General features: G+C 40.0%; 2 protein-coding genes across 5 annotated transcripts; both read right to left on the bottom strand.

The window, feature by feature from the left end:
- Positions 1–281: 281 nt before the first annotated feature.
- On the bottom strand, positions 282–11,107 carry LOC137884813 (oxysterol-binding protein 1-like). Of its 4 annotated transcripts, none has more exons than XM_068726840.1 (18): positions 10,972–11,107; positions 9,479–9,649; positions 9,039–9,247; positions 8,686–8,848; positions 8,468–8,579; positions 8,181–8,379; positions 7,936–8,050; positions 7,748–7,811; positions 7,460–7,627; positions 7,114–7,359; positions 6,885–7,005; positions 6,415–6,518; positions 6,211–6,306; positions 5,194–5,378; positions 4,865–5,094; positions 4,685–4,723; positions 4,469–4,516; positions 282–3,292 (listed from the first exon to the last, which is right to left on the bottom strand). In XM_068726840.1, exons 2-18 carry the CDS (start codon positions 9,610–9,612, stop codon positions 3,150–3,152), a joined length of 2,376 nt encoding a protein of 791 aa, XP_068582941.1. In that variant the 5' UTR covers positions 9,613–9,649; positions 10,972–11,107; the 3' UTR covers positions 282–3,149. The 4 variants fall into 4 exon arrangements, with proteins under 4 accessions (XP_068582941.1, XP_068582942.1, XP_068582943.1 ...); XM_068726841.1 differs by lacking the exon at positions 10,972–11,107 and adding an exon at positions 10,723–10,845; XM_068726842.1 differs by lacking the exon at positions 4,469–4,516.
- A 1,432-nt stretch (positions 11,108–12,539) lies between these two features.
- sart1 (spliceosome associated factor 1, recruiter of U4/U6.U5 tri-snRNP) lies at positions 12,540–15,412 on the bottom strand. The gene has a single exon (XM_068727188.1). It carries the CDS (start codon positions 15,050–15,052, stop codon positions 12,737–12,739), a length of 2,316 nt encoding a protein of 771 aa, XP_068583289.1. The 5' UTR covers positions 15,053–15,412; the 3' UTR covers positions 12,540–12,736.
- Positions 15,413–16,280: the final 868 nt, after the last annotated feature.

Raw genomic sequence — 16,280 nt, 5'->3', positions numbered from 1 at the left:
ATTGGCTTAAAAACGTTTGTCAAATTGAAATATATCTGAAAATACTGGAATTATTCTGTAAAATACCCACTGTGTCAAAAGTTTCATTTTCAGACTGTAAATACCCTGGTCGCTAAAGGATCAGTTTATAACATATAACACAATGTTATAGACTTAACGATTCATGAGAATAAAATGTTCAAAACTAAAGTGTCTAAAGCTAACGTATCGGTGATGACATAAATACAGTATAATACTCTGAAAGTCATTTTACTTTTGTTTAAAAAACACCAATATGCACCTCATTTCCATTCAGACTTTAATATTGCCAACCCCTAACACAATCCTGCTAAAAAAAACTGCATTGAAGGACACAAAAGGTTAAAAGTACTCTCAGTAGAACAGTGAGTCAATACATATGTATATTTTAACCAATATGTTTGCAATTACTTAACATGTCTCTGGAAAAGTTGTCAAAACAAACTCAACACTTCAGTGGCCAACATCAAGTAGGGCACGATACACAATGCACTGTATGTTAGTGCAAGAACACCGTGAGTCAATTGTGAGAAGTTGTGGCGTTGTGACCATCTCCACCTACAGGCCACAAACAGACTCAGCTGGAAACACTGAAAGTGATGAAAAGGGTAGAAACTTCAGAAAGTAGGAGCCACGGCTAGAAATCAAGATTATACAAATGTTGAAAGAGACAGAACAGACGGAAACCTGTAAAATCTGAAATATAAGAGACATAGAGTAGCATCAAGCTGTACATTCCTCTCACACACACACACACACACACACACACACACACACACACACACACACACACACACACACTTCAACCTGTACTTAAATGTTGTGTGAAGAAACAGTAAATCAAACGAAATGATGGTTCAGACCCAAACAAATTAATGTCATTTAAAATAAAGCTATGCTAGCTGGTAGAGAGTGACTTATGTAACACAGTAATACATCCAGTACTGAGTAAACAGTGAACAAAATGCAACAAAAAATAAAGCAAAAGTGCATCACCGCCATTAGATTCTCTATCGATACAACCAGTTAATATCACAATTACTTTACTATTTAATATATTTATACAGAAATATAACCTTTTTTTGTGATCTTCATTTTCAGTGTTTTAAGTACACTTGAATATAAAATGAAATTTAGATTTTTCATCAACCACACAGTCCTTCCATTCCAATGACAAACAACACAGACACATACAAAGACAGATTTCAGTTTTTCCAGTTTTAGCAATGTCACTTCACACATTTCATGTTGTGCTACACGTATATACGCACTGAGGCACTCTTATTGCTGTCTGTTAAAAAACTACACTCGCAAAACACGACGACTAAAATACATCAAGATTAAAGCTATTATCGATACATTTGAGGGAAACCAGAAAGACAAAAAAAAACTTGCCTCACATTTCCCTTCAATTCACTATAAGCATCACGCCAGTAGAAATCAGCACACAGCTCAGCTCGTGACTCTCAATATGTACTTTGAGAGCAGAATTTAAATCATTGATCTCAGTGATAGTGAGGGCACAAACTTGAGGTTTGAAAATACAAGTCTGAAAATAGTGTACTTGGGTGGAGAATCAAAATAGGCTTTTATCTTAAACATAATGATTAGAGTCAATCCCACAAACGATATGATTACATTTTATGAGGCTGCTAATCTCAATAATCTGATCATCCCGTTCCCGGTCATGGTGTACCATAAAACACTGATTTTTTTTTTATTGGCTCTTGAGGTTCTACGGGACAGAATTATGGGATTTTTCTTTACTTTTGTTGGAATGAAGACTTTAGAATGGGAACAAAATCAATTTATAGTGTAATGTAGTGACTGTACATGTAATTTAGTCTTAAGCAACTCCTTAAAATGAATTGTTGGACAAAATACAAGAAAGAAAAAATAAATAGTTCCATTGGTAATTTTTTTACTTCATATTTCCATTGGTACTTATACATTTTTTACCACTATTTTAATTCATATAGTATTCAAAATGGTATCATATAAAATAAAGAACATATTTTATTCAACTTAATGTGCTACATAGAAAAATTTAATTATTCTTCCCCAATAAAAAAAACCTTACAATTTATTCTTATATAGTGAAAGGAAAGATTGAAAAACAACAACTGCGTAATGACTTATGTGTAGACCCACAAATATTTTTTAAATGAGGAGGAGTACAATCATAAGGAACTACTTTCACATCTCTTCACAGCTATGCATTTATGTATTTTACAGGGGAATTGGGAGGATGTCAGAAAAGAAAATCACAAGCAGATTTTTGAATGGACTAGTTAATTGCAAAATTTAAAAAAGGCTAATATGTAGATATAGTATACCTCCGGAGTCCTAAATTACCATAAATTCAAAGGCAAACTTTGTATCATGTCTTAGTGTTTGTGACACTTCTAATTTTAAACCAGTCCAAAGATAATTGTTCAAATACGCCATTAATTACTTCTTTAAGAAACAGCATTTATCTGTCTTTTGCATCTATGCATTTGATGTGATCTGAACCTGGTATAGTGAATTTTTACGGTGTTGGAATAAAACAGTATTGGGCCTTGTTAAACTCTGATTCACTGCAGTGCTGGGGAAGCTTCAATAAATTCATTGCAAAAGTAGTCTTCAGGAGTCAGGAGTGCACAACAAAAAAAAACGCATAAATAACAAGTTCTGTAGTCGCTGACTCTCTCCAAGCGAACCTTGTATAGTGTAAGATGTCATCGGGATGAATTATTCTTTTGATAATAGTGTTTTTAAAGAAAATGCATAATGACATTTTGAGAATAACTTGCTGCCAACTGCAACTCGGAGGCCAAAGAACCCTGGACTGAGAACAAGCAGTGGACTAAGATAAACATCAGTGTTTGAGAGGCAGTGAGAGGGAATTCTGAACGCTAATCAGCTGCAATGTTACAACAATGCTACAGTGTGCATCGTATCTGCGTTGATGGTGAAGTCCAGATGCCCTTAACCCTGAGCAAATCACTGCTGGACAAGGGGAATCGAGTGGGGTGATCAGTTGAAGCTACAGACATTGAAGACAGATTGATGTCAGGCTTCAATCCCCCGTTTTTTAGCTGATGTAAGTTTTGTACACCACAGAGGAAGAGAGGCCGACTCCGCTGTCATCAGAAGAGGTCAGGGCACATGTCCCAGCCGCCTTGTTCCTTTGCCTCCCAGTAACCGCCCTTGTAGACGTGCAAGGTCTCTCCGGACACGGGGTCGTCCAACTTCTCAAACCACATTGCCGTGTAGTTGTCTGGATGAGTGCCTAAAAAGGAAAACAGAAGGAACATCTTTCACAAAGAAGCAGCTTTAGCTGGACCTGAGGTGAGGGTTTAGAAGCCACTGAGCCATGACAACACACCATGCTTAAGTTAAGCCGACATGCCCTCAGATGGTTGACCGAAACCGAAAACAAAAAGATGACAAATCATAGATGAGTACTCGATGAAATCCCTGATTTGCTCCTCTGTGGAGAGAATCAGGCTCACAACTAATGCCCCAAATGTCCAGGACCACAGTAAACTGAGCAACGACAGACAAAATGCTACTCTAAAATATTCAAGTACTAGGTTTGTGCAAATTCTACATTGAGCTACAGGTTCCCTAAAGACTACCAACACAAATCTAAAAAAAATAATAATCGAGAGCAACACTGATGTTACTTGCTTTTGATTTGAGCTCCATAAGGACCTTCATTGCCTTCCACTAAGAGAGACCAAGTTGGACGTAAAGGGGAAATGGTTAACAGAAGGCTTCTTAATCTACATCTAATTAAATTGCATGGAAATGCGAGATCATTGCACAGCACGTGTTATGTCATGATCAGAATACTTGCTTAGAGGTGTTGGTCCATAAGGGGCTGAAAATAGAAGAATTAAAGATGAATCTTTGAGAGTTCAGACATAAAAAGATTGGGTATGAACTGAAGAGGACTGACACAAAGAGAGACAGCCAATTAAATGAAAGTGGCTACTTGCATGCAACAGGTATATGGGGATGAGAGTCCTCTGTGTCAGCTTAACCCCACACAAAAACAAAAAAAAGATGTGAATCTACAACTCAATCAGTATCTAAAATCCACGCAAATATCGTGTTTATGTTCGTTTTAGAAATGCTGTGTGTAGCATTTTAAGCAAAATACCATGACAGCTTAATATCTTTTAAGAGTGCATAAATACGTTTTACTTTCAGTTCAGTTTCCTGTCCGAAAAGACTGTATAACGAAAAGATAAAGCAGTGAACATATGCCAAATATAGTGTACATTTACGTAGACCTTTCTTTTAGGTGGCTCATCTACGTTTTGCTGCTGTCCCCGTCCTCAGCAGGACACCACTTTGCTTCCGTGCCGGTACTCATGCAACCCCACTTCAAAACACCCAAACGATCCCTTAAGATGCCACACATAGCACATATTATGTTAAGCTATGAAGTGATACTTGCTTTCATCAAAACCCTCATTTGCGTCTGTGCCAGTCTCCCTTGCATCAGCTAAATGGAACAGAAATGGATGAAAGGATGGTAAAAGTGTAAAGATGACGTAGAAGAAATGAAGGACGTTCCTGTTACATACGCAAACATCTCGTACATGTGTTGCATCTAGAACTAATATATAGGGTTGATCAAAGGGTGGGAAAAGACGAAGAGAAGAGTACTTGCTTTTCGAGGGTGAATCATTGATTGAATCCTCAGTGACAGCTTAGGGTTGAGACAAAGACAAGGTATTCCAAGACAGACGGAGTGGACAAAAGATGAATGGACAGAACAAATATTGGAAAGAAACACAAGACAAATAGATAAACTCCAAAACTAAGCTATTTCCTATCTTTTGTTTTTTACCTTCCTCAGGTGAGCTGGCTGCTTTAACAGCCTCCCTCTCCCGTTCTCGGCGGACGGTGCGCTGTTTCTCTTCTAGCCTCTGTTTCTCTGCATTCGCCTCATCCCAGCGGCCGTCCTCCATTAACCTCTGGTCGGGGCGCCGTCGACAGTCTGTTGGCGCCACTCCCTCCTCAAACTCATTGAGCGTCAAGGCCAGGGAGGAGAAGAAGTACATGTTCTCTGCTCCCTCTCTGTCAAGTCATCCACATAAAAAGGTTAGAGGCAAGACAATTTATGAGCTCCATTAGTTTACGAGCACATTCGACTTCCTCAATACCACTAAAACTCACGGTAAGGGGTTCTTTCTCCAGATTTCTTTGGCTTTGAGGGTCTGATAGACGGTCCTCTGTTTGCCTTCGGTGCCGTTCTCGCCTTTACTGCTCTGCATTATCCTGGAAAACTCCATCTTCTCATCCCAGGTTCCCGATAGCACGTAATGGGCCTTCCCTTCCTTATCAGTGACTACTCCTGTTACCTGAGACACAAACAGGGATTACATTTAAGAATGTAATCACAGAGCAAACAGGGGGCAGTACAGGGAGTCACACATTCAACGCAATTAAATACTACAGCTCTGCCAATATTAATATAATGTTCAGTTTTTTGTTGATGTGTTAATTAGATTATACATCTATCACTGAGGTCTAACGCTAAAGGAAGTCTAGTGTGCTAGACTACATCATATTGAGAGGTCTTTCAAATGGTTTGTCCGTCCCATTTTCAAGAGGAGATAGGATATTAGAAGTACCTCAATATAATGCAGTCCAACACCATCACTAACTATGATCTCAATGCCAACATATGATCTAATAAACACCTCTATGGCAGTTAAAAGTACACTTTATGGGAGCACATTTGTATTTGGTCGCATTACACCTCATAAAGTGAACAATGAGTTTATTTACGCAAACAAACAAATCTTTATCTATATTTATTTTAAACTTATTGTTAAATATTTTATAACAAAATATGGAAATCCCAGATCACTACTAAAAATCAAATCAGTTGTTCCTTAGCCCAGGGCCTATCTAGTCACATCATTTCCAAGAGATAATTCGGCTATTTAAAAAAAAGATATCCTTCTCATTAAAAGACAATTACACTGATAAACCAGGATGAAAACATCAACATTTCTGGCAAAGGTAATCAGTTACATTTTGGGGGGGGGGGGAAAGCTCAATTTAAATTATTACAGTTTCTTAAACTTTGTGCTTTCTCTTTTTTAATAGACAGTATTGTGTGGCGGTGTATTCTGCATCTTCCTGTGAAGAAGCATAAAAAAACAGACAATTTAAAGAAAAGCCCACCTTTCTTGGTACATCTCTGGAGAAGTAACTGTAGGGAGCAAACTTGAGGTGGCAGCGATCTCCCGTCTTGTGGTTCACCACATCTATCTCCCCTGACTAGAAGGGGACAAAGGAAAGAGACAAAGGTTTTGCTCTTGAGGTCTTAAAGGATACACCAAATATTCAATAAAGACATAATGCAGTTAAAGTTAAAATGTACTGTACCTGGTCAATCCATAACTTTCCAACAATGATGTTGTGTACAGTTGTAGTCACTTTCTTCCAAGAGTAGTGATTGTCGCTCTTGTCAAATAAACACTGGATAGAACCTGAGGATAGAGAGGGAATAATCTTAGACCCTGCTCACCCAATACATATCTCTGCACTACTGTTTATTTAGTTGATTTAATATTATTCTGTTCTATTCACTGTGTATATAGTGTGCATTTTGTATATAACATCTTTACTATATTATAATTGTATATATTGTGACATGTGTATTTTTCTTGTATTTTTCTTTTTTCTTTATATATAATATTAAGATTTTTTACCTGTGACCTATTGCTGCTCTATAACCTATTGCTGCTTGTAACAAAATAATTTCCCCTCGCGGGATCAATAAAGTTAGTATCTATCTATCTATCTATCTATCTATCTATCTATCTATCTGTCATATTTGGTCTTCACACACTCACCCAAAGGCATGATCGAGAGATATTTTCCTCTAAACTTGCTGGCCAGGGTAATTTCTTGTCTGAGGTTCCAGCCCTTTTCAGAGCTGGCATGGTGAGCTGCAGCTGGTGGGTGGTGACTCACCTGAGAAGAGGCGAGTGAAGAGAAGAGGGATGACAAAGTCATGTTTTGACAACGATGAGATGTTTTAAGACGATTAAACATGCTTGCATAAACATCCTTGCGACGTACCTGTTCACAGAGGGAGCGGTAGCCGCAGTCTTTTAGCCGATCAAGCTCAAAGGTTTCACCGAGCAGAGGATTGAAGGGTTTCCCCGTGCGGTGGACAGTGGTGGAGTAGGAAGAGACTGTGAAAGCGGCCACATAACACATCTGCTCTAGAGAGCTCTGACATTTAGCAGCCTTATCCAGCAGCTCGTAGTACTCCAGGTCTTCAGACAGACGTTGCAGCATTGAGAGGGGCTCGTTGAAATTCACCTAGTAGGTACATAGTCACAGAGAGAAGAAGTCAGATTACTTCCGAGTACTCTCACAAGCAAAGGCCACTTAGATACCAACATGAGTACGTGTTTCTTACAGGCATTGGTATCTTTGAGAGCTCCTTTCCAATACAATTCTTCATGATGCTCCACAGATTGAGGTAATAGTTGGGCTTGTCAGGGATACGAGTCCGTCGTTGTCTAACAGGCTCTAGCTCAAGGGGCTGTGGCGACTCTGGGTTGGATGCCAAAGACTGTTCATCAAACTGGAAGAAGAAAAAGGAAAATAGCTTTCCGGGTCAAGTGACTGTGGCGTGTTGACAAGCAGAGGAGAAGACAAGTCAATACATCAAAACTTGCTTGCAAAAAAAACAAACTTAACGCACATTTACTGACTGATCGTCCATTCCAGTCTCATTGCTGAGCCCACTGATGTTGCTGCCAGATCTCCTGATGGACAGAGAAGCAACATTTAAAATAAAGCAGAGCACAAGGAGGCTAAATAACAACAACAAAAAGGTCGATATAAAGAAATAAAATCTGTGACATTTGAAAAAGACAGACGGTTAACAACCTGTGATACTTGGGGTCAGCAGGGACAGTGATGAACTCTGCTGGGTCCTCCATAGCATCAAAGAACTCATTGTCATCATCCTCGTCACTGGCATCACCTTTTACTGGACCACCACCTAAGGTGAAGACAGACGAATAAATAACTAAATGGCTCAACTGGCCTCACAGCTACGTAACATAGGAGCACACTGTGAGTAACATTAAAGGGTCCTAAGACAGAAGTGCAGTTGGGGAGGAGAAGCGTACCTTTGTTAGCTAAGGCAGGATTGCTGAATGAAGGGGGGAGAACTGTAGCTCCTCTGAAAGCTCTTTCCAAGTGATTGTGCTGTTTGGCCAGCTGCTCCAGAGTCTCCTCCAGCCGTATCCTTTGGTCTCGTTCAACCTGTAAGGCCTTCTGCCAGCGCTTACCGTGGTTCTGGGCCAGGGAGAGGAAGTCTCTACACGCCTTGGGGAACGCGCAAAAACCAGAGCAACGTTTCGACAAAGGAGACAACGACAATGTTTATCAGCAAATGAACACTTGGTTGGCTTACGTTAATCATGGCATTAGAGGTGATTCTGAACAGTGTGGCTCTCTCTGTGACTTGTCTCATCTTTTCCCCCATGTCTCCTGCGACACGAATCCCCTCCAGTTCTGACAAAGACCTGCGTGTGTGAAATCAAGGAATGAAGGCAATAGACAAACAAAACGAATAAAGATAACATTGTTTTTTTCTAAAGCAATCAGACTGCTCAGTCAGATAATCAATACCTTTGGAGGGCAGACCCGTGCTTGACAATGAGATCATTGCAGGTGTTGAGGTCCTCCACCTTGCTGCCGAGTGTGCGAAGTGTGGACTGGATTTCTAAGTTACGGCAGCCTCCACCCTGTCCTGAGGTGGGGGGCACTGCGGGACAGTCGTCACCGGAGTCATCTGAGCGAGAGAATAGGTCAGAGAATGTGACCAAAACCAAACAAATACAAGGAGAAAAAGCTTCACACACAGACAAAAACACACATTTCTGCCTGACATAGGTGCTGTTGTATAAGCTGATCAGACTGTTTTATATGCATGTTCATATTCCGGCTCCTGCATTCTCCAACGTATTTGTTTTCCCTCTCACCAGATTCAGCCTGCATGTGGACGGCCTTTGCCTTGGCGAGCTCCAGAGCAGTGATCCATCGCTGCCGCTCTACTTCTGAGCTGGCCTTCAAGTGGTAGGTCTGCGCGCCTCCGTTGGAAATGACAAAATTGCACGAGTCCTCCACGGCAATATTGGCTGTGGCCAAGTTGATGGTGCCTCGGCATGTGTGACCCATCTCTGCCTGGGTCCTGCAGACAACAGAATGAAGGACAGTCAAATATAGATCCCCGTTTTGGGATGTCATTATTTTATTTCTTGTAAAGCACATGTTTAAAATTGTGCTTACAGTATGCAATACAAGTACTACTTTGAATGCACTTCTCATTTAAATGTCATTTAAAAGCTAAATCAACAGCCAGGGAAAATCCTTAAATTCAATTTCATATAATTACAACTTTAGTCGTATACATGTAACTTACCTGTAGTAAGACAAAAGTCCATTGCTCAGAACAAACCAGCGCCTCTGGTAACCTTTAATGTAGTTCGTCCATTTGAAGAGCCAACCCTTGTACATGTCTCCAGGGGTTGGAGTAGGGGGCTTAGGCTCCGACATCACAACAGACTGTAGTTTCACTGGGTGAAGTTATGGCCTGTTGAGGATAAAAAATAATCAAGATTTACATTGCTATGAACTGTCGGACATTGCTACTATTCAGCCTGCTTAATGCACACTTGAAACACTCAATTAGAGCTGGGCTATATGGAGAAAATCTAATATCACAATATTTTTGACTAAATACTTCGATATCAATATTGCGATAATATTGTATTGTTGAATATTGATGTTTTCACAAAATATTTACACAGTGAGATTCTTGATAAATACTCATCAGTACTGTGGATTAAATGTCAGTTACCTTCCTGCTCTCACCTCAGTTTTCTTTATAGTTTAAACGTAATGTTTATTACATCAGAAAAGTTCACCTCAGTATAGAAAGAAAGAAACATAATATAACTGTCTGGTAAATTCAGAAAATCACATGACTTTACTGTAAGCAGCCTTTGGAACCAAGAAAAGACAACACATGCCATATTGTGATATTACAATATCGAGTCTCATATCACAATATCAATATAACTCTAGCGCCACATTAAATGTAAGCACGAACTAGTCCTGCAGGTTCTAAAGACACCGTCCTCACAGCGTTTACTAACTTGTTAATGTCAACAACTTAAGATGCATTAGTTCACCGTGTCATCCTATTGTGACATAAGCTAAATTAACTTATTATTAGATAGATAGATACTTTATTCATCCCGCAAGGGGACATTTGTTCGCTACAGCAGCAAAAATATATCTAAGCAATCAAAGTAACAGAGTAAAAATAATAAATATAAAAAATGCTCAATATATACAATGAAATAGAATATTAAATTAACTAATCAAATCATTAGCCATATAACGAATAACGATGTGTTGATTTAACTTGTTAGACATTAACAAAAAGGCCACTTATCTCTAATTAACCATTAGCTAAGTATATTAAAATTAAAGTGAAAACATGACATCGACACAAATACTAGTACAGTTTCTATCGTTTCGATTTCACCGTTTATCAGCTTGGACTCGACGTTAACGTGGAATTTGTTTAGCTAACGTTTTTGAACGTTACTGCATCGTAAAAACACAGCTTCCTACCGATAACAGTCATATAAAACACACCGGTTCCTCGTCGAGATGACGCACAGGAGTCACGTAAACACAGCCAGGACACTGTTGTGAGGTACTTCGAGAAACAAGAAGCCTCTTCCAAACATCGGAGCTATTTAAAACAGTGTCCGTGTCACTAAGCTCGCTGCTAGCTACACAACAGGAAGCTGTCAAACTAGCCTGACACGTCCCACGTACGCGATGCTAACGATCATTTCTACTGTCTCTGCGACATTAAGACGTGATTAAATTGTCCCTCACCGTGCGAGACTTCAGCTGTTAACGTTGCGCATGTCGTGTCGGGTGAGGCAATGTCAGCTCACCAGTGTTAGCGTTGCTAACTACTTTCATGGATGTTTTAAGGACGTAGGACAACAGCTACTTTGCTACAGGTTCTTCTTCTTCTTCTTACATTTACGGCAGTTGGCAGCCATGACTTTACGTTACTGCCCCCCTCTGGTCATAGTCTGTATTGAATAGTCTTTATTGATGGCCATGTTTTTCAAGCGATGCAAGTAGTCCAGTTAACTTACTCTCGTAAAACCAAATTGCCATTTTCTGCCTTCCACACTCTAATATACTTAATTTTGTTTATGTTATTTATTGGTTTATTTGATAAGGGACAGTGCACATTTAAAACATTGCTGTAAATGCGCCAGTTAGCCAAGAGGCTATTTTTCATCTGTAGTCCAAAGAGGCAGATGTTACAAAGTAAACCTAAATACAGAATATAATATTAAATTTACAAAGTTATGCAATATTGATCTTTTACAAAGCGTGCACAAACAATGAAAGAAGTGAGAATATTAATATAAGTAGTATCATCATTCAGGAGACTCTTATTATTACATTGTCAAGTACTAACAAGACATCCAACACAGAGACTCTCAAATTCAACACACACAAGCAAATAAAATGAGGGATAACTATGTTAAATAGAAACATGGACTAAAGACAATATTATACCTTACAGATTGAGGACAGTAAGGTGCAGTTACATTCTAGTGCTGACAGAACTGGGTACTAACCAACCATTTATTTAATTGAGCTTCAAATGAACTGTATGTTTGTAGTTCTCTGCATGATACTATATGCTCCACTGTCCCTTTTTCATGATGTTGTCAATTAATGAATAATGAAATGCACTATGGTGTCCACTTCTCAGCCTGCTTATTGTTGCCTATTTACTTAGTTCCCCCGTTTCTTACCATACCTACTATCACCCGTCATGTGCCTTTTAACAAAGAGCTGCAAGGCCGTCATCTGTTAAAGTATGAAACAGTTTCTAATTTAAATGTTTGTGGAATGCAAATTCATAATGTGGAGTTATATTCTCTGATTTGCTGTTAAGTAACAAAATTCAAAGGCCAATAAATACATTATTGAATGTATTTCTCAAAGCATGGCTCTCAGCCCAGATCCTGTGAAAAAGTCTTAATATATAATATTGTGTATTAATGCATAATTTTAACTTTTAGGATGAGATCATAGCAGTGGGTTTTAAAGCGATTATTACACAACGTGCAATTCCACAAAGCATTTTCAGTGTGTTAATTGTTGCACTATTTATTTACTTTTTTAAATAAAAAAAAGCTGAATTAAATTGGCTATACGTTTAGTATTTAACATCAGAACCCAAATGCATTTAAAACTTTTGAAAAATACTTCTCCTTAGTTGTTCATTACTGGATCTACTTACTTATCTGCCACAAGATGTGCAACTTTAAAATTGTTACATTAAACACATTTAGGTTCTCATTCAAATATTTTCATCCTGAAAATAGTTACTCTTCACCTTCTACATTAGCGACACAGAAAACAATAAAACATTTATCTAATTTGTGTTAATTTTATTGGACAATTGTTTACTACAACAACAAAGCTTGTATGAAGTAGGCATTTACTTTACTTAAAACATTGTGTGTGTGTGTGTGTGTGTGTGTGTGTGTGTGTGTGTGTGTGTGTGTGTGTGTGTGTCAATGAATGTGTATGTTTGTGTTAAAGATAATTCACGCTCCCCCCAGACTTATTTGGTGATGGTATTTGCATTCATACTTTTCCCACTCCCACTAAGCACAATATACGGGGTTTTCTGAGATTTCTGCTTCTCTTGAAGTAAAGCCACCGTCCCCAGAGGAGTATCACTGCTGCTCATCTTCTTCAGCAGGGCCTCTTCCTCCAGCTTTTTCATCCTCCTCTCCGTCTTCATCTTTCCAGACCCTTTACCGTGGAATCGATGGGAAAGCTGCCGGAAAGCTTCTTTTGGAGTGAGCCTCCGCCCAGATTCGTCCACATACTCGATCTTGACCTCAGGCTTGTATCCATCCTTGTCCTTGAAATCCTGAGTGAAGCCCCTGTACTCTTCTCTGCGACTGTACTTGTCATCGAAGCCCATCTTGTCCTCGATGCAGTAGTTGTCGTTGGGCAAGGCGCCTTTTGTTGCTCTGACGCGGGCTATCTTCTGCATTTCAGTGTCCAGTAGACCTTTGTTCTTGCACAGCAGCAAGGCAGCAGCCAGGCCGGAGTTGACAATGGGCTCTTCATCCAAGATGGTGGCACAGGCTGTAGAGAAATCTGGCTGTTTCTGCTCTTCATCCAGGTTGACCGTGCTCCATCCAACATTGTCATCCATTTCTGATTCTGAATCTCCAGCATCGTCTTTCTCTTCTTTCTCCTCAAAGTCCATAATGTCTTCTTGGTCCTCTCTGTTGCCTGACAGTCCATATGTTGGGATATCACCCAGGGTTCTGCAGAACTCCGAGGTGGCGTTGAAAACAATGTTGTTCTTCCGCTCGGGATCATTTTCACTGCCGCCTTTATCAAGCTCTTTAATCTTCTCTGCCACCTTCTCCCCGGAGTCTTTGAGAAGCTGCTTTTGCTTCAGCTTCCTCTGCTTCTCCAGCTGTTTCTGCAGTTCCTGCTCGGCCTCGTCCTCCTCAAATACAGTTGGCTCAGGAGGAGTAAAGTCTTCGTCGTCGCTCATCTCCATTTCTGCCATCCTAACATCGTCAGACATTTGGGGGGTATCGCTGAGCATTATGCTCTCCTCCTTAACCTCCTCGCCTTCTTCACCAAGCTGTTTGCGGCCTCGACCGCGTGTCCTGGAGCCAAAATCGGTGCTGCGAGTGTCGTCGATGTGAAGCTCGTCTGCAGCCGTCTGCTTCTCCTTCTTCCTGATTTTCCTCACACGGTGTTTGGTCTTTTTGAAGCCCGTCATTTCCTGAGGCGTGTAATACTCAGAGGCGATGGCGAGAGCGGGCATTTCCAAGGACTGCGCCTGATTTCTTAGAGCCTCTCTCATGGCTTGAATCTCCCGCTCTCGCTCCCCGTCAGCAAAGCCCCCCGTATTCAACCGGAAACTCTTCTTCTTTTCACCCTCTATTTCCTCGTCATATTTCGACAGCACAGTGTGGGGCTTCAACGTAACCATGTCGTCCACACTCTCCTCTTCTTCGTAGGGCTTGTAATCAGGCTTTTTCTTTTTTAACTCCACATTCTTTTCTGCTTTTTCCTTGTCCACCAGTCCCACGTTCACCAGCACATCTTCCTCCTCCTCAAGTACACCTTTGTCTTGCAGGGTGAGGATGACAGTCTGGCCCTCGTTGAAGGAATCCACCTTGTGCTGCACTTTGAGTCCCTTTAGATCTTGAGATGTGTACGGATCCTTTTTGCGTTGTGCAAACTCCTCCTCCACCAGACTGCTGACACCAAATTCCTCGTCCATCTCTTCCAGGAGTTTGGCTCTTTTCTCCGCCATTTCCTTTTCTTTTGCCATCTTTCGGCTTCTCTCAACCCATGCAGCTGTGTCATCCAGCCAGTCTTCCTCTGCTATGGCCTTGACTTTTCCCAGTTTCTGGTTCTGGATGCGCTTTTCTTTCATAGCTGCAAGCTTCTCTCTCATATCTTTCTGCTTTTTAATGAGAACTGGGTTGATGGTCTCCGCCACCAATGGGTCCTCTTTGGTGCCGAGCTCCTTCTTGTTCTCATTTAATTCCAGAGGCTTCAGACCCAGCTTGGCTCGGAGTTTGTTCGTCTCCTCGATGCTGAGGGATGCGTCTCCGCTTGCAGACTGGGGCTCCACATCTTTGTTGCTTTCTTCGTAGCCAAGATCAACTTTCTCCTTCTTCACTCGTGGCTCGCCGGTGCTCCTTTCGCCTTTGCTCCGGTCCCGTCCGCTCCTGTCACGGGACCTGGAGCGTTTTCGTTTCTCTTTATCCCGAGTCCCATCCCGGTCTGAAGCGTCTCTCTCTCGGTCCTTGTGGCGATGTTTCTTGTGTTCGCGACGGCGCTCTTCCGTGTCCTTGTCGCGACTCTTTTCCTTATGTTTCTTGGACGACCCCATTATTTCCTAAGCAGGTTACAACAGTTGTGACTAAAAAAAACGCAACTGTTATCAAAATGTTCTCGTTAACACAGTGTGTATGATGACGGGAGGAGCAATGCTGCTGCTTTTCCTTCGCTGACTAGCTCACATTAGCTTTGGAGGCTAAGTGGCTAACGGACGACCCGACTCACGCAGTAAGAAGGCAAAAATGGAAGTTCGGGTTCACAATCCGATGTCAATCGACGATGAGTGAGGATGTGGGAAAAATACGTAGCTCACGTTATTTGTTTTCTTCACACCAGCATAACCACTTCGCTCCACGTTCAGACACAACTCTCGACGTCGTCAGACGAACACTGAACGACAATATTACAGTTTCCTGCCAAGACTTCTTCTTCTTCTTTCAGTTTATTGGCGAACTACAAACCAACGTTAACGGTGCATGCCGCCACCTGCTGTACCGGAGTGTGTAACATCATGACTTTATTATAAAATAAAATAAAATAAAATAAAATAAAATAAAATAAAATAAAATAAAATAAAATAAAATAAAATAAAATAAAATAAAATAAAATAAAATAAAATAAAATAAAATAAAATAAAATAAAATAAAATAAAATAAAATAAAATAAAATAAAATAAAATAAAATAAAATAAAATAAAATAAAATAAAAGTTATATTCTGGATATTAAACCTGTTCCATTAAAAAAATTAAATAAAGCCCTTTTAACCTGCCCTTCATTCTCTCTCTTTCCACACTGAACTTCCTACATTCTAGTTAGCACATGCTCAACAGTTTCTTTACAGTTGCATATGTCACATTTATCCAACTCTGTCTTTTTCATGATGTATAACGTGTCATTGAGTCCTGTATGTCCTAACCTTAATCTCCTGAAAGTAACATGTTCTTTTCTACATTTACTTCCTTCACTTCTCACTCTGACTGATGTCTGAATTTTGTTATAATTTCTACCCTTATTGTCATTATTCAAAATGTCCTGCCAAGGTGTAATAATTCAATGATGTATTACTGATTTTGCTTCTGACCTCCCAAAACAAATTTCTAAAATATCAACTCTTTTGGCAAGTTTATCTGCAACCTCATTTCCCTCTATTCCAACATGAGCCCAACAGAAATTTACATATATTCCTAAATGTTGTAAGTTCAGTAATGACATATAAGCTTCAGTTAAAAGATCTTCTCGTACTGTTTCACCAGAGTGTAATATGTAACTACTTTCATTG

This window comes from Cebidichthys violaceus, unplaced genomic scaffold (genome assembly GCF_023349555.1).
Source record: "Cebidichthys violaceus isolate CVI_PGR_0920_01 unplaced genomic scaffold, fCebVio1.0.p SCAF_4, whole genome shotgun sequence".
Lineage (NCBI taxonomy): Eukaryota > Metazoa > Chordata > Actinopteri > Perciformes > Stichaeidae > Cebidichthys > Cebidichthys violaceus.
The sequence above is the reverse complement of the archived record's forward strand: the minus strand, read 5'-3'. Positions and strand labels throughout refer to the sequence as shown.